This window comes from Rhipicephalus sanguineus, chromosome 8 (assembly GCF_013339695.2).
Source record: "Rhipicephalus sanguineus isolate Rsan-2018 chromosome 8, BIME_Rsan_1.4, whole genome shotgun sequence".
Taxonomy (NCBI): domain Eukaryota; kingdom Metazoa; phylum Arthropoda; class Arachnida; order Ixodida; family Ixodidae; genus Rhipicephalus; species Rhipicephalus sanguineus.
Window position 1 is genome coordinate 57,185,623 of NC_051183.1, and position 22,844 is coordinate 57,208,466.

Sequence of the window (22,844 nt, forward strand, 5' to 3'; positions counted from 1 at the left end):
GCGCCGATTTTTCGGCGAGGGATGTGATAACTCTGATGAGCGAGACAATGACTAGACAGAGCGGGAAAGAAAGGGAGATTGACAGAGTGGGAAAGATACAGAAATAAAAAGAGAGAAAGACAGAAATTCCAGGGGAAAATTTTCTTCGCAAGGCGAGATTCCAACCCGCGTACCCACTATAGACGAGGCAACTTAAAGTTGCGCGCGCGACGCCAGCGCCGGATGCTCCTCTGGTGCGCCGCTAAAAACGTCGAAGGTCGTCGGCTTGGCCGCGCCGCCCCGCGCGCGTTTTAGGCGGAGCCCGTGCTGCCGGTGATTATGCTTCCAAGTTGCAAAGAAAGCCACGTCATTCCACAAGTTGGTACGCAACGTTCTTATGCTGCGCAGTGCCGCATCAGCCTTGAGAACATTATACGCACTGAATCGAACTGTGAAACTGCATATTCAAGGGAAACACACATTGAAAACAAGCGCCAAGCTGTACACAGATTCAAATCGTCAGTTATTTTGGCGCGCCTCATTTTGATCATTGTCGTACGGCAGACCGAGTGGTCCTTGCGCATACAGAAATAAAGTTTAGTCGACTCCTCCCGTATCGTCGCGCCCATTCAGTGAATTCAGGACAGAGTACGCCGAAACACTAGCTCATGTGAAAAGCCTTTGTGGTACTGCGGGTACCACGAAATATTTACACAGTGATCGCGATTTCGTATGTGCACTGGTGCTCGTCGTATATACGCCGTTCATCCACCATATGATGACAAACATTTGTGTATCTCCCAAAGCGGGCGCTCAAGCTACATAACTTTGCCTTTTCATTTCAAATGCGTAAAGAGAGACCATATTGATACAACGGATATTGCAGCATTCCGTGCTTTCTAGACATTGACTACTGTGTATAAAGCCCCTGTAAAAAAATTTCGCTCCTGTTGCTGAGGCAAAGCAGCACAAAATGTTACCATTCGCATATATATATATATATATATATATATATATATATATATATATATATATATATATATATATATATATATATATATATATATATATATAGTCGTCGTTTTTTTTTTCTTCGCACTGCGGACACCGCAGGACCAGGAAAACAGCCCACCTCAAACTTGCGGAGAACTTAAGTGCAAAAACGGAACATTTCAGCTGGCAAACGCGAACGCAGCTTTCTTCTTTCGCCCTTGTGCAATAGTAACAGCTTAATGAGGACTAGTCGGTTCATAATTAGAGCAGAGAAGAAAACAGCGCGACGAGAACAAGGACATCAAAGGAACGAAGCTCTTGGCCTGTCATCTTCGTTCCTTTGTTGTCCTTGTTCTCGCCGTGGTGTTTCCACCTCTGCCCTTCTGCAGTTCCCCCCAAAAATCGTTTACCAAGAAGCCCACCTTAAAATCCGTTGAAAGAAACAGTTTAGGAATATAAAGTACTTGCAGCAGCTATTATGACGTGTCTAAAGGTTGGCTCACTTCGTTTCTCGGTTAGCCTATACATAACCTTGCGCGGACACCTGCAGAATGTGAAGCGCACCTTCTGCTCCCATACTGCTGCTTTTCGGGCCTCTGGATTTTCTCCCTCGGTCAAGGGCTTCTTCCCTAGAGTGTGTAAACCTCTTTCCTCTATGTCACTTGCCCGCTGTACTTACTGAGTGCCCATGGTCATGCGCGGCTATAAGTAAAATGTCGTGGGTTCCATTTTTTGCAACGAGGCCAGCTTGTTTTTCATGCAAAACTGAAGAGATGCAATTCGACGTCGACTGGTACGCCCTTGTTTGTTTGTTTGTTTGTTTGCCCTAAGGAGACTGTCTCATACCCACTAGGGGGATTGGCCACACTGACAATTATATAGGGAAATGTAAACCCTATCGCCCTATGTGCGCCCTATCGAGTAGCAGAGGGGGTGCATATATTACGAAGTCTCCTTGGTACGGCACACATATTAAACGTACTACGGCTTCCGTTGGCCCCACTTTGCTTGTTTTATAGCGAAGGTCTATATAGCTAGGAGCTGAAAAAATGTGGCTGTCCATTAATGCGCAATACTTGGAGGACGCTTGAGCTTCGCCTTCAAGAGTAGAACGCGATAGCGTAATCGGGTCCCGTATGCATCGCCGTCTCAACTGCTGGCCTGTCTTCTGTTCTTGGTGCATGCCTCCACCGTGCCATAACGAAACGAACGACTGTGCGTGTAACATTGGCCGTTTCAAACTATCCTCGAATGCCTACTGCAAGTACAGAACTTTGTTAAGTGCCCACTACGCCATAGTTCTTCCTTTTGCGAATCAGCGAAGGGCCCACTACGCGTCCGTGAGGCAACACGCGAATCTACGCAGCTGCTCACTTTGTGGACAATTTCGCTGATGATTAAGTATGTCTGAGCGCTTTGTAATGGGTGGGCCTTTAAGACACCCACTCGTTGCGCAATTCAGATGGCGATTCTGCGCTTCTGCCATGGAATATTACACGCGATAAAGACACTCCTTCCCCTACATGACAGTCATATACTATTTCTTTTCCGAAGCAGTTCCAAGCAATGGAGTGCCTCTGTGGTAGAACACCTGCTTGCCACGTAGACGGCCCGGGTTCGATTTTCACTCGAGCTCGAAGATTTTGACTATTTATTTTATTTGAATCTTTCTCAATTTTACGGTCCCAGAAAAGATGATTTTTCGCTCACAACCAACGACACCGACGCCAACACCAGAATTTCTGCGAAACGAGCTTTTTAAAGCTAACGCGTTAAAGACTATCGTCATCAGCAAAGGGAATGTGCCACAGAAATTGGGCAAGACCCACTACTCACCAATTGTCCACTAAAGATAAAGTGCTCCGGAAAAGTGATGTGCTCCGGAAATTCGACCAATTTGGGCTCTTTAACGTGCATCTAAATCTAAGCTCATGCGCATCGAGCATTTGTTCTCATGGAAAGGCGCCCGCCAAGGTCTGGATTAAATCCCGCGACCTTCGGGTCAGCCGTCCAGCACCATAACTACTTGCCCATCGCGGTGGGTGCTCTAATTTCTCTTGGGTTGTTGTCAGCATATGTAGCTAGATGTTCGTTTATGTGTTCTTAATATTTTTTAAGCTGACGTCACCAAACGCAAAGTTGGAAGTGCGAGTCTCTTAAATGGGATGATAGAGAAATCAAAAGCTACAACAGAAAACAATTTGATATATACCAGCCCGTGATATACACAGGAGAGGCAAGTGCCACCATCGCTGATAAACCATCTACATGGATAGCTTGCACTGATAATTTTTATACACCGCTGGCCCTTTCCTGCGGCTTACTGGCTCACTGAATGAATATATACACATGCACACGATTTTTAGACATATACCTGGTGCTCGTAGATAACGTTGGAGGTTGGGTTTTCAAAGCACGAATCTTTGAGTTGACTTGCTAGGCGATGGTGATGTTGGCTTTGTTCGTTTACTTTCTGTCGTTTGACAATACTTTTAAGACAAACGTTTCCAGGGCAAGTCCTCACACATATGGACTTTCGAAATAAATACATCGCCTTATGTATTTAATTACGTTTTACACAGAGTGGTTTCTGATAATGCAACCTTAAGAAGTCCGAAAGTACTGTGACATGGGTGATCACAAGTGCGACGATGTACTCGTTCGTAAATGTCATCAGCCGTACCAAAATGCGATCAGTTCGTAGTCGCTCCATTTTTCGTACTTTTCCGAAAGAAACCTAGTAATCTACTGTATCTTCCGTGGTTGTGGATTCCTCTTGTACGCAAATACCGTCTTTGCATTTCTGGAATCAAAGAAATAACATTATAAAGAACACACAAGGTACCGTACAGAACAAAATTTATCGTTGTATGTTCAGCGTCAAGAAATTGCTAACTTATAAGACGCGACCCTGGTTGGAGCCATTTTTCCCTTGCCTCACCAAGTTGAAAATACTGACCACTTCATTCGAAGCTCATGTTGCCTTTCTCTTCTTAAATCCACGTGACGAGATGGACACCGCAGAACGCATGTGCTTGTCATAGAAAAGTGATGGCCGATACTACGCCTTATTGGTTCTTCCCTATGTTTGTCATATTGCCAGTAAATATTTGTGAAGACGAAAGTGCTTGTAAAGAGATAATGTAACATAAACAGAAAAAAGGACGGAAAATACAACGACAAAACCAGCGGTAGTTTATATCCGTCTTTTGGTGTCCTTTAGAGAGAGAGGTTTATTTACGGAAAGGCAGAGAGGTCAGCCTGAGCGATAGTATGCTCTAGTCTGCTAGTCTAAACCGGGGGAGGGGAGAGGGGATGAAGAAAAAAACTTGCGAAGCTTTCATTGGGCCGCGCAAGGCTTGAAACAACGAAACTGGACAATTCTGAACAACAAGCTGGTTGCTTCTAGGTTGTTTCTAGACCTTAGCTAGGGAATGTAGGTTGTTTCTAGGTTGCTTCTGGGTCGTGGCTAGGCTTTAGCTAGGTAATTCGAGGTTGTTTCTACGTTTATTCTCAGCGCAGAGAGGTTCGAGTTAAACCGGAGACAGCCACCGACACGACACGGATGTGCAAACTCCTGAGACAGAAACCCGCGCTGAAACCAAGCTTTCGCACCTCTCATAGATCTACGGGCACGTCGTCGTTGGCGTAGGCCTTCCATCGCTTCGGGTTCTTCTCGCAGCCGCTGTTGCCTTTCCCGTTACCTAGTATTCTCTCGTTGTACGTACTCGGGGTCTTTGGCTCACCGCCATCGCTTCGCAGCCATTTGCTGTTGGGCTAACTGTTGCCTTCTTCATATTTAGTGCACCAGTGGTGAGTAGTGGGATTTACCCAATTTCTGCGGCACATACTGATGATGATAGATTTTTGGTTCGTCGTACAAGGAACAATTTCATAAACAGCTTCACTGTGATGGTTGCATGATGGATGGCGATGGTATGTTATGGAAGTGAGTATGTGCACTGATCATATTGTAATGGAATACCAACTAGCAGGATTTAACACTTGGGTTCACGTTGCTCATTACCTGTGCAGGATTGGAGGCATTGCAGGGGGTCCCGTCTTCTTCTCTTAGCCAGCTTTCCCTAGTCGCAGCATGTGTCGTCGAGTTTACAAACAGGCAGCTATACACGCAGAAGCGACCCCCCTGCAGAAAGAGAGAAAAATATGTTACAGCATCACGTCGTTCTGCACCACCTACCCTATATTTCCCAGAGCTTTGCAGTTTGTGCCTGAAAAAGATTGGTATTTAGGATGCGTTGTTAAACATTGGAATAGAAAGCAGGTGCACTAATTCGGTAAAAAAATTTAAATAAGCTCACGTAATTTGTCAAATTATGTAACAAAAAAGCACTAATTTTCTATATTTTATACGAAGGCAACTGCGTCGATTCATTCGGGCGCTACATTTTGTGACTGCAGCTCACTGCACATGGGATGACTTCGCACCATGATCAGCCATTTAACAAGCTTAGGGAAAAGAGATAAACTTGTAAGTGTAAAAGTGACTGTGTGGCATCGACGGCATATTTTTTTCCATCTTAAACAGGAAACAGTTGAATAAACTACGTTTTTCTTTTACTTATGTTTTTTTTTAATTTTTGTTGCGCGAGGCACGGCTGTGGCCGAAGACTGCCGCGTACACGTTAGGACTGAACAAATATACAGGGTGTTTTTTAGAACATGCAGATTTTTTATAAAAATGCTATGACAGTGAGGCCCATGTCATCTTCGTCAACGAATTCTACACTGAGGCGGCAAAACTATGCCGCACCTAAAGTTACATTAAAATGAGTAATTAACAAACATTGGTAAATAAAATTTTAATCATTAGCTTGAGGGCCGCTGTTTATATGGAAGCGCTGTAAGACGCGGCAATTTATGACATAGCCATTTTTTTTTTAAATCGCAAAATACGCAAGCAATTTGAGATAATAATCACCGAAATTCAAGGCCACGATTGAGGTGATACCGAAAGCGTGCGCACCGGGAGCGCAGGAAACCGTCGGCCATGTTACGTCAGACTTGAAGCTCACGCGACATTTTTTTTTAATGGCGCGTCGCAGCAGAAGCAAGTCGTTCCAAGATCCCAAGGAGACCTGTCATTCATTGCATTTGGTATGTAGTGCTTATCTGTTTCTTTCGCGCTGTACCCACAAGAACGCCACAATTTGCACTTTTTCTTTCACTGCACAACCTAAAACTTGGCGGCAGCCACTGCAGCCCTACTTCTCGAAGGCAAGCGAAAAACTTATTTGCACTTCTTTCGAGTTTAACAAAGAAACGGATAAGCACTACTCGCAAAACGCAAAGGATAAGCGGTCCAATTGGGTATTTTCGAGGGCTGCTGTTTCCCTGACCATGTTCTCCGCCGACGCGCCTTTTTTAAAAAAAATCGCCATGTGAGCTTCCGCTCTGACGTAACATGGCTGAAGCTTTCCTGCGCACCCGCTGTGCGCTCAGTTTCGATATCGCTTCCATAGGGGCCTTAATTATCAATGATTATTATGTCAAATTACATGGATTTCTTGTAAACTTTAAAAATGGGCATGTCATAGATTTTAACGTGCTACAGCTCCTCCATATAAACACCGTCGCTGGCTCAAGCTAATAATTAGAGTTATTCGACGAATTCTTGTTAATTACTCATTTGAATGTAACTTTAGGTGCGGCAAAGTTTTTCCGCCTATGCGTAGAGTTCGTTTGAGAAGACGACAGTGGCCTGACTGTCATATCATTTTTATAAAAAATCTGTATTGCCTAAAGAGACAACCGGTATAGGTCGCGATTGTGAAACGATCGAAGAAAGGCCTAAGCTAATTCGTTGTATAAGTCTATGAAATATAGATACAACAAAAGTGTAAACCTGGAACCACATGGAGTGATTAAGACGTGGTTGGTGGGACGCGTGCGTCAGTGTGATGCACGCCCGGCAGGATCTATCAGTGTGCGTTGTTTTGTTGGTTGATAATGACTTCAGAAGGAGCTGAACACCTTGCAACAAAGTATAGACAGTGCAGAATCCTCGCTGAATGCAAGACATAAATATTTACGCTGTTTTTTCCTGTTCTACGTGTGAACCAACTAACCAAGTGTCAACCCTAGCATGCTCAGCCTCTACTATGTAGGATAGAAGTGCTTATGCAAAGTCTTATGTCCGCTCAATTCAGGCATTTTTATACGATATATATATATATATATATATATATATATATATATATATATATATATATATATATATATATATATATATATATAATGGATAACGAGAACTTCTTCTGGCTACCGTGATAAAAATTGTGAAAGACTTCGTACTACAATATAGAAAACAAATATTTATTTTGCCCTGACAGTTTGGGCTGGAGGACCAGCCTTCTTCATGTAAGTGAAAATGAAGAAGGCTGGTCCTCCAGCCGAAACTGTCAGGGCAAAATAAATATTTGATTCCTATATTTTAGTACGAAGTCTTTCACAATATATATATATATATATATATACAGAAATACCAAAAATATTTTGCAAAAATACTGATAAACACAGCCTTCACCAAGGTGTTTGAAATTGCTTAGGACTCGCCGTCGGCCTAAACGCAAGGATCCCCTTATTTCACACAAGGTCATCCGTTGTATCACTAAGAAGGTACCATCGCTATGTGCTCGGGTTCATGACGTCCAGACACGGAAATCATCGGCTCAATATAGATGTCATTGCGCGCTACTTTCACAATGATCTTTAGAGTATCCAACACACATCAATTTTCTCTATCAGTTTCTTTATACTTCTAGTGAAATTACCATATGCCTTATATTTTTCCAATATTCTGTAGCTCCATGAAACGAGCTTTCTCACCTGCCTTGCGTAGGTGTACTCGCCATCTCGCTTTAATTCATCACACTTTCTTTTCCTTCTCTTTTTAACTTCTGGGTCTACCGCTGGTCGACATGGCTCTATAACAAACAAGCACTTAGCTTGACCAGTCCTGCGTCAAGACATGGATTCAGAAAAGCGAGAAATATAGTTTTCAGCATATAGAGATTATCATCACGTTCTCTTCTGAGTAAGAGGGATAAAAGCTGCGGAAAAATATTTATGGAACATCATAGACAATGAAATGCCTTAACGACAGTTGATGCCAATATAATATTAAAGTTTGAAATGACCTGAACACAAACACTTGTTGCTTTGAAACAACGCTGGATTGCTTTCGAAGCTGATATATAGCACGTAGTGTCACGGTATTGTTTCTGCTAAGCAAACGCCGGTTGGAGATAAGCTAGCCTTGTTTACAGATAGGGGTTTATTCGCACTGCATCGGCACTGTCGCACATATGCACTATTTTTATTTTTATTGTAGCGCAGGCTTTATTTGCAAAAGCGGAGTCAATCGCAGTCCGATTTAGGTGAAACTCAGTGCGATAGTCACCAAATTACATCGGCGGATGTATACCTGTCGCAGGTTGCTTTCGCTTGTGCAAGACATGAACGCAGAGTAGTGGCACCTCTGGCAGTTGGATAAATATAATATGGCTAACTAAGCACAACAGAGATTTCAATCTCCCACAAGAAGACACCATCACCCTCTTGTTTGCATTGCTGCGCAACCCAGAACTAAGCGAATATGACGGGGACAGCACAAGCGACGAGAAGTTCATCTCAGACCTCAAGCCTCTTGATTTATGCGTAGATGACAGTGTCCCTTCTAATTGCGCTTCTGCTTCGAAGCGAAAGCGGGCGTGCTAACAAAAAAGACCACATAAGCATAAAAGGATGTAGAAGTATGTCCAAAATGACCCTTTGTGAGAAGACAACGCTCTGTCGAAAAACTGAACTAGCAACTTGCATACCTGAGTTTCAATCAAAGGTATCACAAATATGGGAAGCGGCATAATTATCGGTAGCTACCATGAGCGAAGAGGTCGTATGATTATACTTTAATGAAGGAGCTTTTGATGCGCTTACGTTATTTCGGTTTTCGTCGATGCCTCTTGCTCCGTGGTTGAGGCACAGGCTAATTGATTCAAGATACAGCGAGAAAGTTTTGCTTAAAGGAACAAAGAAAAAGAGACTTCAGCTATAGTAAACAGATGCTACAAGTGGCACACGACATTCGATTAGTCGGCAAGAATCATCACCCTCATGAACCAGCCGCCCCGTCGAAGGAGGTGTAAGTGGTGCTCTGCGGCACAGAAAAAAATCACGCCATATCCACGAAGTGAATGATGATGAGTGGGCGAAGCTCCGGAGGTTGTCTGGTAAACCGTCAATCCCCGTAAATTTCGCCCACTCGATCATCATACAAAGACCTGACACACAAACGCGGGGGTCCTCATATATGTCGTTAGGCTCAGGGGAACATTTGTTGTCGGCGTTGCCGTTTTGCCTTTCGAGGGCGAGAGCGCGTTCGCAATCGTTTTCATCCATGGCAGAAAGAGAATGTGTGGTGTGGAACGCGCATATACTTCATGCTCATCAGCGTCATCGTCATCGTTATCACGTGTAGTGGGTACGTTCCACTGTACTGCAATGCGCTTATTCTTCATGGTCATCAGTGGTCATCGTCATGGAACGCGCATATACTACATGGTCATCAGCGTCATCATCATCGTTATCACGTGTAGTGGATACATTCCACTATACTGGAACGCGCTTATTCTTCATGGTCATCAGTCGTCATCCTCATGGAACGCGCTTATACTTCCTGGTCATCAGCGTCATCGTCATCGTTATCACGTGTAGTGGATACATTCCACTATACTGGAACGTGCTTATTCTTCATGGTCATCGGTGGTCATCGTCATCTTTATCACATGGAGTGGATACATCCCACTATGCATGGCTACCTACTACTACATACTACAAAGGAGGGACAGGCCCACACCCTGAGGAGCTTCGCCCCTAAAAGTCAGAATGAGCTATCTGTGCAGCAAATACAAAGTTCCGTTCTGCATTGAATGAGTAAAACAATCCTCAAAATAAACAGCCCCATTATATTTCTATATTGTGTTTCTGCTGAAATTTTTTTGTCCTTTGATGCCGCCTGAGAACAGCACTACACAAGTGTACCACATTTCATTCCCTGCTATAAAGACAGTGGTACATATATGTGCAATTTTTTTACTCGGAATTTATCGTGCCGACTTTCATTTTCTTAAGTTATCTTAAATGATGTTCTGCAGATTCTATGAAAACTTTTGAAATCTGAAGGTATTGCCTCATCAAATCCTGGAATGTATGACGTAAAAGTCTTCACAATAGCGTGGGTTCCAATGACGCATCCGCATAAATCTAAGTAAATATCGACCTCAACAGAACATCATGAATCCCAACCTTCCTCCTCGAGGTAGGTACTTCCTATCAAATAGCAGAAACTGGAGAATATACAATGAACGAAAAATGCAGAATGGTTATAGAGGATTGTTCTCTGTTAGGCGCAACCTAATGAAGCCATGGAAAGCATTGGGTCTACTATTGAGAGTTTTGACTGTAGTATAATAATAATTATATAATAACTCTGTAATATAATTACTGTAGTACAGTTAAAAAGTGCAAAATGATGTTCCATATGACTCACCTGGGTTTATTATGTTAGAAATATACAAAGGCATTCATTGTGGAAAAGTCTAGTCGCGTATGTGATGCAGGCGAGTCTAGCTTAGCCCACATTCGGAGCCTGACTTCACGAGAAGATGGACAGTATTAGTGCTAACATTAATCACGACGTTACCACAGTTAACAAAAAAGTGAGTTTACCGCTGCGGCGAAGCAATGAGTGCAATACCAACAAATGCTAATGTTATACGAAGTGAGGCTTGCAGCTAGCTCTTTCGGATGCGATCTCGCTTCACTCCACCAAACGGTGGTGTAAGAGTATGCGGCCGGTCCAGGGAGAGATGCTCCTTTCGCACAGCCTCTTCGCGTTGAGAGCGCAGCACATAGAAGTGTACACGAGCCGCCCGCTGATATGGCTGCCGAGATAGCACGCGTGCCAGCGATAGCGACCGCGCCCTTAAAATCAAAGCTCAATGTGGCTGCTCGAGCAATTCCCCCCACCCCCACCCCTCGTGTCTTTTCATCCTCGTACAAGATGGGTGGGGCCTTTCCTCTCTGCTTGACGGCAGGCCTCCCGAGCCGGGTAATGTTATCGCATGCGCCCTCCGAGCGACAGAGATGGGCAGGCTCGTTTGATCGCTGCTTCAGCCGTGTGCTTAGTCCCACTCGCGCGCTCTTACCTGCGGTAGAACATACGATGCGTGAGGGGATGTTATCAATTTGGACTTTATACTGGACATGACAGTGATGGCAAAAACCCGTCGAGTGTCCATATAACTGCTATCGCAATAAAAAAATCCAGCAGATCCCACGCATTGTGGGAATTGATGTAATGCGAAGGAGCCAGCAAAGAGCTGCATACATCGCCTTGTTTGACTTTGAGTCAAATGAAATCATTCACGCCATGGCATCTAGTTCACCATATATCGCATGTTTCCCATGAACGCATGCATGCACAATCTGGTATATACCATGCCAATGAAATGTGTATTCTGTTATTTACATTGCATGACCTGTCATTTATGCTCATCACGCACTCCTGTCATGTCATACCAATTTTGGTATATATCCAGCTAACAAAACGGCCGGAAGTGCACCATGAGAGTGTCATGTAAATCACACCGTACATGACATGCATAACATAATTCGCATGTTAATCACTGTCATTTATGTTCGTCGTACAGTCACATCGCGCAGTACCAATTTTGGTGTATATCAAACGAGCGAAATGGCCGCGAGTGCGCCATGAGATGACATGTCAATCATGCCATACATGTAATGACTTTTATGGTATCAACTGTTATTCGTGTTCTTCATAGTCACATCGCGCAATGTCAATTTCGGTGTATATCAATCTAACGAAACGGCCGCGAGCGCACAATGAGCGTGGCATGTAAATCATGTCGTACATGGCTTGCATGTCATGATTTTCATGTTGCCACCTCTCATTTACGTTCGTCATACAGTCGTGTTGCGCAATACCAATTTTGGTGTGCATCAAGCAAACGAAACGGCTCGAATGCACCATGAGCGTGGCATGTAAATTATGACATACATGACATGTATGTCATGATTTTCATGTTACCACCTGTTATTCATGTTTCTTATACAGTCACATAACACCAGTTTTGGTGTATATCAGTTTAGCAAAACGGCCGCGAGTCTGTCATGAGCGTGGCATGTAAACCATGTCGTACATGACAAGCAGGTCATGATTTTTATGTTACTACGTGTCAGTTATGTTTGTCATACAGAAATGTCTCGTCATACCAGTTTTCGTACATATCCATTCACTTGAACGGCCGCGAGCGCCCCGAGATCATGTCATGTATATCATGCTGCAATGACATGCGCTTCATGATTTGCATATTAGGACCTGTCATTATGTTTGTCATGAACTCTTGTCACGCCATACCAATTTTCGTATATATGAAACTAACGGTACGGCCGCAAGAGCCCCAAGGCCGTGGAATGTAAATCATGCTGTTCATGACATACATGTCATGATTTTCATGTTATGACTTGTCATTTATGTTCGTAATAAGGTCATGTTATGCCACACCAATTATGGTGCAGATCCAATTAACGAAACGGCCAGGAGAGCACAAAGTCGTAGGCGGCAAGATAGATAGATAGATAGATAGATAGATAGATAGATAGATAGATAGATAGATAGATAGATAGATAGATAGATAGATAGATAGATAGATAGATAGATAGATAGATAGATAGATAGATACGCTCAAATTCGCAGAATTTCGCTAAGAAATGCTTCGCATTTAAAACATAGCGCGGAACCCCTTGGATGAATGGACGACTGAAACAATGTACCGAGTTGACAAACATTGGTCTCGTGAACAGCACTCACGAGCGTACAACGCGTACAAAACTAGACTGTTCACTAGGAGGCAGAGGCCAGAATAGAAGCTGTTAGATGGGCCCAAACCTCGTGCGCAGATTTCTCCATGCTGGGAAGCCATAGGTAAAAAGCAGCCAGCGTCCTTGCCACGTGTTATATTTCCAGAGCTTTTTTACATGAAAGTGTTTTATGTCGGGGTCCACCAAGATTTCAGTGACGTATTTCCATCACGGAAATGACATGAAAAAATGCACACGATCAGATGACAAAGAATGAAAGCTCTGTCATTGGGAGTCGAACCTACGACCTCTCCGTCCTCGACAACAGATGCCACGCACGCTATCCAATGCGGAGCGATCACAAACTCCGGAGGTTTTTACAAATGCGCATTTTGTATCTCACACATTCCTCTCTGAGCAGTGCTCTTGGTCGGCGGCGTGTTGTCGGCGTCTGGGAGCGGTAAAATGAAATAATGTATCATAACCGTGACCAACGCGATTAACTCCTGCAACACGTGTTTGCTACACGTCCGTCCCATTCAGCGCGTTTCCAATATGAGAAGTGCAATTTTGTGAACGCCTTCACACACCGCGAGGTGGCGACTTTACCCTCCGTCTCGCTAATAGCATCGGTCCATATTAAAAATAGCTCTGCGGCGCCCACCTGCATGCCGCCTGCCTTGGCCTGCTTCCATGCCTGCCTCGCCCGGCTGTAACACCGCGTTCCCCACGTTCGGCCCGAGAAAAATCACGGCCGGGCTGAAACGCGCTTTGCGTTTCCTCTACTGCGTTCGTGGTGTTTAATAGGGACGGTGGCCTTAGCCGAAGTTCTGCGTCCAATCTGCGATGCTGTTGTGGCTGTCACACCGCTTTCTCTGATTACGCTCTCACCGTTAACTACTACAAAGATTCCTTTAATCATTCATCATGGATGTTAGTCGTCGGGTTGGAGATGTGCCGCCAAGCGTCAATGTGGATGCAACCACGTTAAGCGGTGCTGTAGCTGCCAAACACCAACAGACATTGTTCAAGCCCTCTGATATCAATGTACAGCAAACATTAAACTACTTCTGTAAGGACACGTTTTGCTTTCGTGTTATATATATATATATATACCGATTCCTCTGACGCAGGGATGAAACATGTTTCGTTCTTTTCAGACCGTTCATTCGCGCATTAATATAAAAAGTACCACAAGCCGTACAAAATATATCTAAAAGATGATTTTGCAGCAATAAAGGCAGCCGGTGCGTTTACTCTCCGCTTGAGCCCCAATCGCTTTCACTCGCACATAGAAGCGTGGCCTCCACGATTACTCCGGCATAGCGCGTTGCCTGAGCTAATCGCGGAGGCCACAATAGAACATACGACGCGCGGGGTCGTATTATTAGAGTCTTTTAGCAAGTTAAGGGAATACGGTACGCAAATACAGTAAGGCAGTACGCTAACGCTCCTTCTTTCCCGCTAGTAGTGCCTAAGCCACTCCCAGTTCCAGTGAGAGTGCGCCCACCGAACGACAGTTTCCTCGTTAACAATGCGTAGGCTGACAGGCAATAATCAGGCCTGACAATCCCACAGTAATTTTTGAAAACGCTTTTGTGGTTTGTGGTGCCTTCACCGGCAAAAGCACAACGAGCGGGAAAGGAGGAGCCCTGCCGTACGGCCTTTCCGCATTTGCGTACCACATTTCCGTAACTTGCTAAAAGACTCTATTGACTTGGACTTTTTACAGAAAATCTCATGGCGGCGCCGACGCATGCGACGATACTGACAGCAAAAACATGGCGGGATTGTTCACACAATTGCTCTCTCACTGACAAGAACTTACTTCAAAAAGGCATTGATCGCTTTCTTGCTGCAAAATGAAAAGGTGCTTCCAATGCCTTTGGTAGAAGGGTTCATAATGTGTCTTTCACTGTTTGGGCACGACCTTGCGGTACCTTCACCATCGTGATGTGCTCCAAGCCTGAAAGTACAAGTACATATATTTGTGCGCTCAGGGGAACTTTGATATTTAATCCACTTTCGTTCTCTTATTGGCCCGAAACTTCTCATAACAAAAAAAAAAAAAACACTGGTGGTGCGAGAATATCAAAGTTGAAAAATTAGCCTAGAATCCTAGAGTAGAGGGCCATGAAAAACCTGCATACATCAACATTGCATTTAAGTGAGGTACGTAATGGTGTACTTAGATGAAAAAGCGACACACCTCGTTATGAAGCGCGCACTACGCTATGACGATAGGCGCGTCCCAGAAAGTTTAGCCAGGGCCACGCCGGAGTGTGACACACCTGTATGAATGAACCCTAAAGCTAAATTTCCAGGTGCCAAGGAACTGCCACTGAAGTGTGCGTACGCCTCATAGAGCTCGTAAACGGCGTGTACATGATCTTAATGCCGCGCGCACTTATTTTGTAACAGCCCAGTTAAACGAGTAACCAGTGGGCGCAGGCCATGCCGGAATGTCTGGGAACCTTTCCGATTGTTTTAGAGTCTTTCAATTGGATTGGGAGCGAAGCGGGAGACGTCGAGTTTATTCTGGAACTAACGCGGTCACCCACAATAACGCTCGGATCTTCGATCTTGTTATGCATAAAAGCGGACGTGTTGCTCCAACAATCAGATTACCGACGGCCGGCGACTGTGGCCACCGCTGTGAGTGCACATGGTCTGTTGCTTATACACTGAGCTTCATTTTCTGCGCAGAAGTTCGCCCAATAAAGAGGTCCGTCTTTTGCAGTCTTACCGCAGTCGTCTTCAACGCCACAACCACGTGACAATATTGCCCGCCGAGCAATCACAGTCTACTGCTCCTATTTATTCAGGTTTAGTAGTAAGTAATAAAGGTTAGAGGCAGACATAACCAGTGTCTTATGACTTTCATACTCGAATGTTCCAAGCATTAACTTAAAACGCTCCCACAAGCTTTAAAGTTAAGCTACATTACTGCTATAATGTAAAATTCTAATTTTTACAGAGACAGCGTTGTACGAAAAATTTGTCGTACATACATGTGCCCTCAATGTACTTACGCGTGCGATAATTCATGCGTGATCGTTAACGCAGTCCGATCTACGTCTCCTATGTCCGAAACGAGGGCCCCCGTCATACTGCCGCAGACGCCTGGTCCCGATTTGATCCCTGTTTTCAAGAAAAAAGAAATTGGGCATACGGTAAACATGCAGTGAAAATATTTTGTGGAGAAAGTGCGTAGATTCTGCACGCATCTATTTTCATTATCAGTCCCTCCAAGTAATTCTAATGTTGCTTTGGCTGCGTGTGATCGATTCACTAACCGGCAGCAACTTCAACTTGCTATTCTCGATTAAGAATTGTGATATTCCTACTAAAGCTGCTAGTAACACTATAGTAACTGCTAGTAGAAAGACAGTGCGAAAGATGTGTGATGACTATATAAGAATTATGATCTCAGTCAAAACCAGAAGCTCAATGACGAGATGTATAGCGCGAACGGGGTACTTGGACAGACAGAAAAAACGCGGACGGGCGCTCTGTCTGTCCAAGTACCCCGTTCGCGCTCTACATATCGTCATGGCATATCAACTAGCCTAACCCTTCTGAAGCCGCTACCCTTCTGAAGCTCAATGCATCAAGTAGACATCTGCCAGACGACAAATGCTGGCCGACAGATGCCTGTCACAGATCATTTTTAAGACCCTTACGCCATAATAAATCCGTCTTTATTTTTTTTAAAGCAGGACTTGCGCTCAATGATATATATGACCATATTTTCCTATTCATATAGTATTCGCCTTTCTACTAATTGCACCGATATACTGATCGGATATTTAAGAAACTGCGCCAAGATATTTAAAACTTGCTAGCTCTGCCGGGGACAGCATCATCGTAGTCCGACGTGCGCGCACAGCTGGTGATATTCCGTGGGCACCTTTTAGAAAACACCCAACTAAATACAGTTGAAAGCGCTTCACGCGTGAGTCATTCCGTAGTCATAGTCGCGTTATCATCGTGGTGCGCATTGTGAGATAGCGCAAAAAAAGAAAAATAAACCAGGCGTAATGATGCAGGCGCCAGCCTGTGTGCGTGTGTCTTTTTTTGCGCTATTCCACATTATGGTCTTACCAATTAGCTCGGCAGCAAAGTGTTTTACCACACAGCTGTGCCACTGCTTTAAACTGCTGAAAAAAAAAACAACATACAGGCGCCGTGTAGAGCGAGGAACGTCGTTAACACATGTAATGTTGTCTGGCAGGAGCGTAGTATCCCACTGGGCGTCGCACCATGTACCACGGAGCAAGAATTCTTGAGGAGGCGAAACTGCGCTCGCTCGGGCGCCCTAATAAAGTCACGAAATCGGGCACAGCGCTCCCGCGCCCTCTGTCGTGAGAGTCCGCCAGCGGAGAAGGAAAAATGCGCGTGTCCCTCTCACCGCGCTCTCCGACGAAGCTCGTCGGTTCAAGGCCATTCGTCACCGATTCGCCGTTCGCGCCCGAATGGATGTGTTTTAACGCGACAGCGTTAACGAGCCCGTTTCGCAGAAATACCGGTGTCGGCGTCGGTGTCGGCGAGGCTAGCAATTGAGAAGGCGATGCGCACAGGGCCTGATTACGCTATCGCGTTCTACTCTCAAAGGCGAAGCTCAAGCGCACTCCAAGTTTTTGCGGTAAATTAACGAGAAAAATGGCGTCACATACAGGAAAATTACCAGCGTGATATATTTTGTACAACGTGAAATCTATAATTTTTGATAACGTCAACTCAATGAGTTAGGTATAATTTATTTCAACGTTTGATGGGACTTACCCTATATGCCATCAATTCAGATTTAGGTTGTTGCGGCGGCCGCATTTAGATGGAGGCGAAATGCTAAAGGCCCGTGTGCTTACATTTAGGTACACGTTACAAAACCCCAGGTGGTTGAAATTTCACATTGTCTTTTTTGTTTTAGAACAGCAGACAAGTATCTGGGACAGCGCGCGGAAAGATTGAGGGCACGGCGTCTCGAAACAACACTGGCCGTTTCGGTTTGTCAAGGAGAACTTCGCCACCAAGTTCTCCATAATAGCGCCGCCTGTCTATGTCACTGTCCGAGAAGTGCTTCTCGCAAACGTAGTCACGAGGCGTCAGCTGTCGGTCATTTCTTGGTATGACGCGAGCCCACGCTTCCAACCTCACTGGGTTTCTAGGAACTTTGAAGGTAATTACCTTCTGCTTGCAGGACGCGTACCCACTGCTGCAGTTCGACACGACACATTTCCGCCCCATCCTGAAGTAGCACTGGTCGAAATCTGCAAAGCACTCTCCTTTTTCGCGGCGTGAAAAGCGCGCGCAAACATCGAGGAGTCGGCTCCGCCGGCGCAACGCGCGGAAGCCACTGAGAGCGCTAAAGAGAAAAAAAAAAACCAGGAAATCGCCAAGGAGCCAAGGGAACTTTCCCTCCCAAGGCCACCTACGCATGCGCGCGCAGAACATGCGAGCGAGGAACGAGGGGCGTGTGCATGGGCGTGTGCATGCGGCGGCAGACGTCGTCTGCTCATGGGCCGCTACTAGCAGTTCGTTTCAAGCGCTGTACGGCCTATAATTCCGGCAATATCGATTAGTAACTGCAGCTAAAGTATCTGTCATATCTACCTATTGATGTTACAGACAGAAATCTTAGAAATTTTATAATGTATGAGGCGCTATCACGATTTTTATGCGTCGCGCCCATAGAAGAGCATGTAAAAGATGGCAACAGGCCGAAAGCGTCATCTGTCGTGCTTCGGCGTAACCGCATTCCGCCGTGACGCTATCGCGCCGCCCTCGCGCGCTGCCGCGGCCGAGAGATTCCCCTCCTCAAATACTTCTTTCTCCGTGCCATGTACATTGCGCAATCAAGGGGTGTTTAAATGCTTTAAAGGTCAATGTACTTCATCTTGTCGCTCCTAAGTACGTCAATGTAGTTAGCAACAACACTGGACACAGTTGACGCCATCAAAATCTGTGACATCGCGGAGTTAAGTGCAGGAATCTCGAGGTGTCGTCGCCACACGCATTCTCTTTTTCCGCGTTTCCTCGCTTATCAAGCGTCTTCTCGAGGTAAGTGTGGTGATTTTGAAATTTCTAAACAGTAATTTTACTAATATAAGAAAAATTGTTTTGCTCTTTAGTGTACCTTTAATGATTCTGTTGAGAAATATTGAAGCATACGTTCTAAAATGTCACATGGGGTGCGGAACTAATTTACAGAGGAAAATGAAGCCTATTATATCAACGCCGTTTCTGCAAGTAAAGTATCTTATATACATATGAGAACTCATACCTTCCACAGGCTGTTTAGGATCATTATCTTTAGTCATGCTGCGCCTGCAAATGGAGAAAGTGGCAAACGAAATAGTAAGAAAACAGTACAACTGCTGCCAGAACATACTCCGAAATTATTACAAAATAACGTGTTTCCCAACACGTTATCTGTAATAATTAAAAATTGAAGACTTGCCGCGAACTAGCGCTTTGCAGTGATCACTATTACAGTAAAAGAAGCAAAATCGACTTGTATTCGCCTAACACAACAGTTAAGAACGCGCGCGCTTCGATGCACAAGGACCGGGAATGATCTTGTGAGTTCAGCCTCAGTCACGCAAATTAAGCATTTTAAGAGCGAAGCTGTTCTTTAGTGGTATTCACACGAGGGAGAAATCCGCGGGGGGAAAAAGGCGGGCCTTAGTGACGTCAGCTAAAGGGGAGAATTCCCCTCAAAAGTTCCCCGCTCACAGGGACGAGGAGGACGGAGAGAGAGACCAGACTACTCTGGCGGCTTGTACAAGGCTGTCGAGACGTGCGCTGCTGCCTTTCGCAGAATGCGCGTAAAAAAACAATGACGCTGTGTATTTCACGTGCTTCTGTTGTCGCAAGCCTGAAGTGAAAAACGTACCATCCTTTGCGAGGTCATTGAAGGCGGCTTTTTCTTTCTGCTGTCGAAATTTTACACAGCCTTTCGGATCAGTGAACTTTGGTTCTGATCTCTGAGACTTCGGTCATGTAGTCGAGTAAGAGGAATTGAAGAGTCTTTCGATGATGGTCGGCTTTGCGTTAAAGAAGAAGTGCAGTTATCATGGTTTCTTTAATTTCGAAGCATTTCTTGGCGAACCTTTGACACTTTGAGCCTTTCTATCTCCGTACATATCTATCTAGTTGCCTACGTCTGCGTGCTCTCATGATTGCCTCCTTAACTTGGTATAGACCGAAATTGACATGGGAGGGTAAGAGGATTCAACGAATATTTCCTTTCTTACATACACGTATGGAACATGGCCGCGGTGATTAACAGTTTTATCTACCCAGGAACGGCGAGAACAGAGACTGGTAATTTAAGTGCGAGAGCTTTAAGAAAAACCGACATCGGCAGCGTTAACCCGACGAATGGAAAATATGAAAACTATGGGATCCCAGCAGAAATCGAAACCAAGCATTCATCGCGGCAATCAGGTATTCTACCACGAAGCCACGCCAGGTATATAAACTGGTGTGGATAAACATCCTATGCAGGCGCAATGGCGGTGCAATGTGGATTGTGGTTGTTGTGTTGGCTGTCTAATTTTACAAGAAAGCAATAAATACTACATATGTACTCCTACGATACAGGCATCATGATTAACGTCTGTGGGTCCAGTGTTGGCTCCGCTTTTATAGCCGCCTAATAAAGATTACATTTGTATTCCTATGATTCAGCAAGCTATATTTAAGTATTGCACTACCCCGGCGGAATACATTAACGTAAGTTACCTATGATATTCACATGATTGCGCCATAAAATGCACTTACTTTTGATAATACTGACGCACGTACTCTAACGTGAGGGCTAACGTTACGTCGCGCCATAAGTTACCCTTTAAACGCCAGTGTTGCAGACGTGCCTGGTTCGCCCACCATGCGCATACAGCTAGTACACTTACAAAACCACGTCGATCCACCGCGTGACGCTTGGCTCAAAGCCATAAAATATAGCATAGAAGTACTAGCTGACTGCTTCGCATGAAACCGATTTCCACAAGGAGCGGAATCTGGCGATTTTTTTTTTCACGAGAGCGGAAGGGATGTCGCCTGTTGATGCTTGAAACAGATCTCTAATATTAAGTATATTGAGCCGCAGCCTACTGAATGACAACTATGTAGTGTGCAAGAGCAAGCGACGCTCCACCAAACATGTATAAAGTTGGTTCGAACGTTTTTTTACTGCTTATCATAATTAATATACTACTACAAATATACGTTTTGTTTTCTTTTTTTCGTTAAAACGTTATTTCAAGAAAACCTACGTCGGCTTAAAGGGGTCTTGAAACGCTTTTCCAAGTATTAATCTAATGCCTTCAGTATCGGAGTTTACTGCCTCCCGAAACAATTGTCGCAAACATTTCTGGAATCCGTCAAGAACGAGCGGAGCTACGGGGAATTGGCACACGCTCTCAGTGCTTTCTCTCTTTTCTCGTTCCGACGAGCGCACTGGAAGCTACACAGGGAGGGATGACACGGAGTAAAGATGTTACGTCAGCGCGCGTCATGAAACGCTATCGCTCTCCCGCTGTGATTCGCGTGCGCGTGCGTGGCTACCGCGTCATGTTAGCAGACTGAGGAGTGCGGCGCCGACAAGTGGCGGCGCCCCGTGGCAAGATGTGCATCTGATCCGAACTCCGCTCTCGATTTACGTCGGCTATCGGCCAATGAGGATGCTGTGTCCTTTGTGACGCGGAGAAACAGATACGCGACGTCAAATGACAGGCGCCCCGCCCACCGACGAGATTGAGAACCAGCCTATCTTTGAAAAGAGGGCGCCGGAGAAAACAGTAACTTCGCGCTCCGCTTGTAGCCTTTACACGGCGCGCCCGACTGCAATACTTGGTTGAGCAGTTCATAGCTCAGCTTTCCGCAGGATGTGTTTGTCAACAAGCCCAAGGGATGCTTCACGGCCACTTTAACCCTTTCGTCCATGGCGTCGTCAATTGACGACACCACACCAAAGTTCCCCTAGCACCTCGGAAACAAAACCAAAACTGCTAATTCTTGGGGTTGTATTTTTTCACGATCCACACTGCGATCGACACCACCATTGTAGATTTTTTCCGGAGTTAAGAGCCGCAAAGAGGAAGCGTGACCGAAGTCATGGGTGACGCCGAGGCGCGTAAGCTGAGGCGGGTAAGCACCGTTTTTGGGACGAAGTCCTGAAGTTGTTTCGAGGACTTCTGCACTTCCAAATACGCCGTTGGTTCAGATTTTGTGTACTCTAGTGAGTAGCGAAAATAAAAAAAGCCATTTTTCCTCATTTCATGACCCCTCAGTCCGGATGACCTCATTTCAGGTCATGTCTGTAAATTCATAAATACTTACACCATTGGCTAAACTTTTTTGTTCGTGGTCTTCTGCGGCAAACTATTAGGCAAATACGCACTAAAAGTTTTCCGACAAAAATAAAGATTCCAGGGCTGAAAGGGTTAAACGGACTCAATAAAACTGCCAACGTCAAAATGCTCATAAATATCACCCCATTCGAAAAAGAAAGTTAATATCAGGGGCTGGCATATGGGCCATAGTGGAGGTAGCGCTCTTCCATCTGGTTGAAAATCACCTCTCATACAGCATTCAACTTCAGCAATCCTTGGACGCATGTTCTCAGACGATAAAAAAAAAGAAAAAGACGTTTACTTCGCTACGTTTGCCCATCGTGGCTACCGTGGCTGCGGCCAACAAACCTGCAAAGCGACTGCAAAACAATTGCTGCCGTAGGAACAACTGCGCCAAACACCTGCCCGAAAATTCGTTTTCTCCCCCACGGCGGGAGATCGTTTCTCCTGTCGAAGAATCTCCTCGGTAGAGGCGCGGGGGTCGCGCCCTCTCACTAATCCGTGACGTCACTTTCACGTGATCCGCAATCCCCCCGTGTCCCCCGCGGATTTTTCCCTCGTGTGAGTACCCCTTTTAGAGGATCCCTCACAGTCGGCCGGTGCTAC

The 22,844-nt window shown here is 45.1% G+C and overlaps 1 protein-coding gene across 2 annotated transcripts in view; it reads right to left on the reverse strand.

Annotated features, from left to right (window-relative positions):
• Nucleotides 1-3,509: 3,509 nt before the first annotated feature.
• Nucleotides 3,510-22,844, reverse strand: part of LOC119402755 (zinc metalloproteinase/disintegrin) — a 44,690-nt gene continuing 25,355 nt past the window's right edge. For both annotated transcript variants that reach the window (XM_037669834.1, XM_037669833.1), the window contains exons 6-11: nucleotides 19,163-19,206; nucleotides 15,912-16,020; nucleotides 14,708-14,845; nucleotides 7,822-7,951; nucleotides 5,000-5,119; nucleotides 3,510-3,775 (exon numbers count right to left, since the gene is read on the reverse strand). In XM_037669834.1, coding sequence (XP_037525762.1) covers nucleotides 3,710-3,775; nucleotides 5,000-5,119; nucleotides 7,822-7,951; nucleotides 14,708-14,845; nucleotides 15,912-16,020; nucleotides 19,163-19,206 — 607 coding nt within the window. In that variant the 3' untranslated portion in view covers nucleotides 3,510-3,709. The remainder of the gene's footprint in view (nucleotides 3,776-4,999; nucleotides 5,120-7,821; nucleotides 7,952-14,707; nucleotides 14,846-15,911; nucleotides 16,021-19,162; nucleotides 19,207-22,844) is intronic.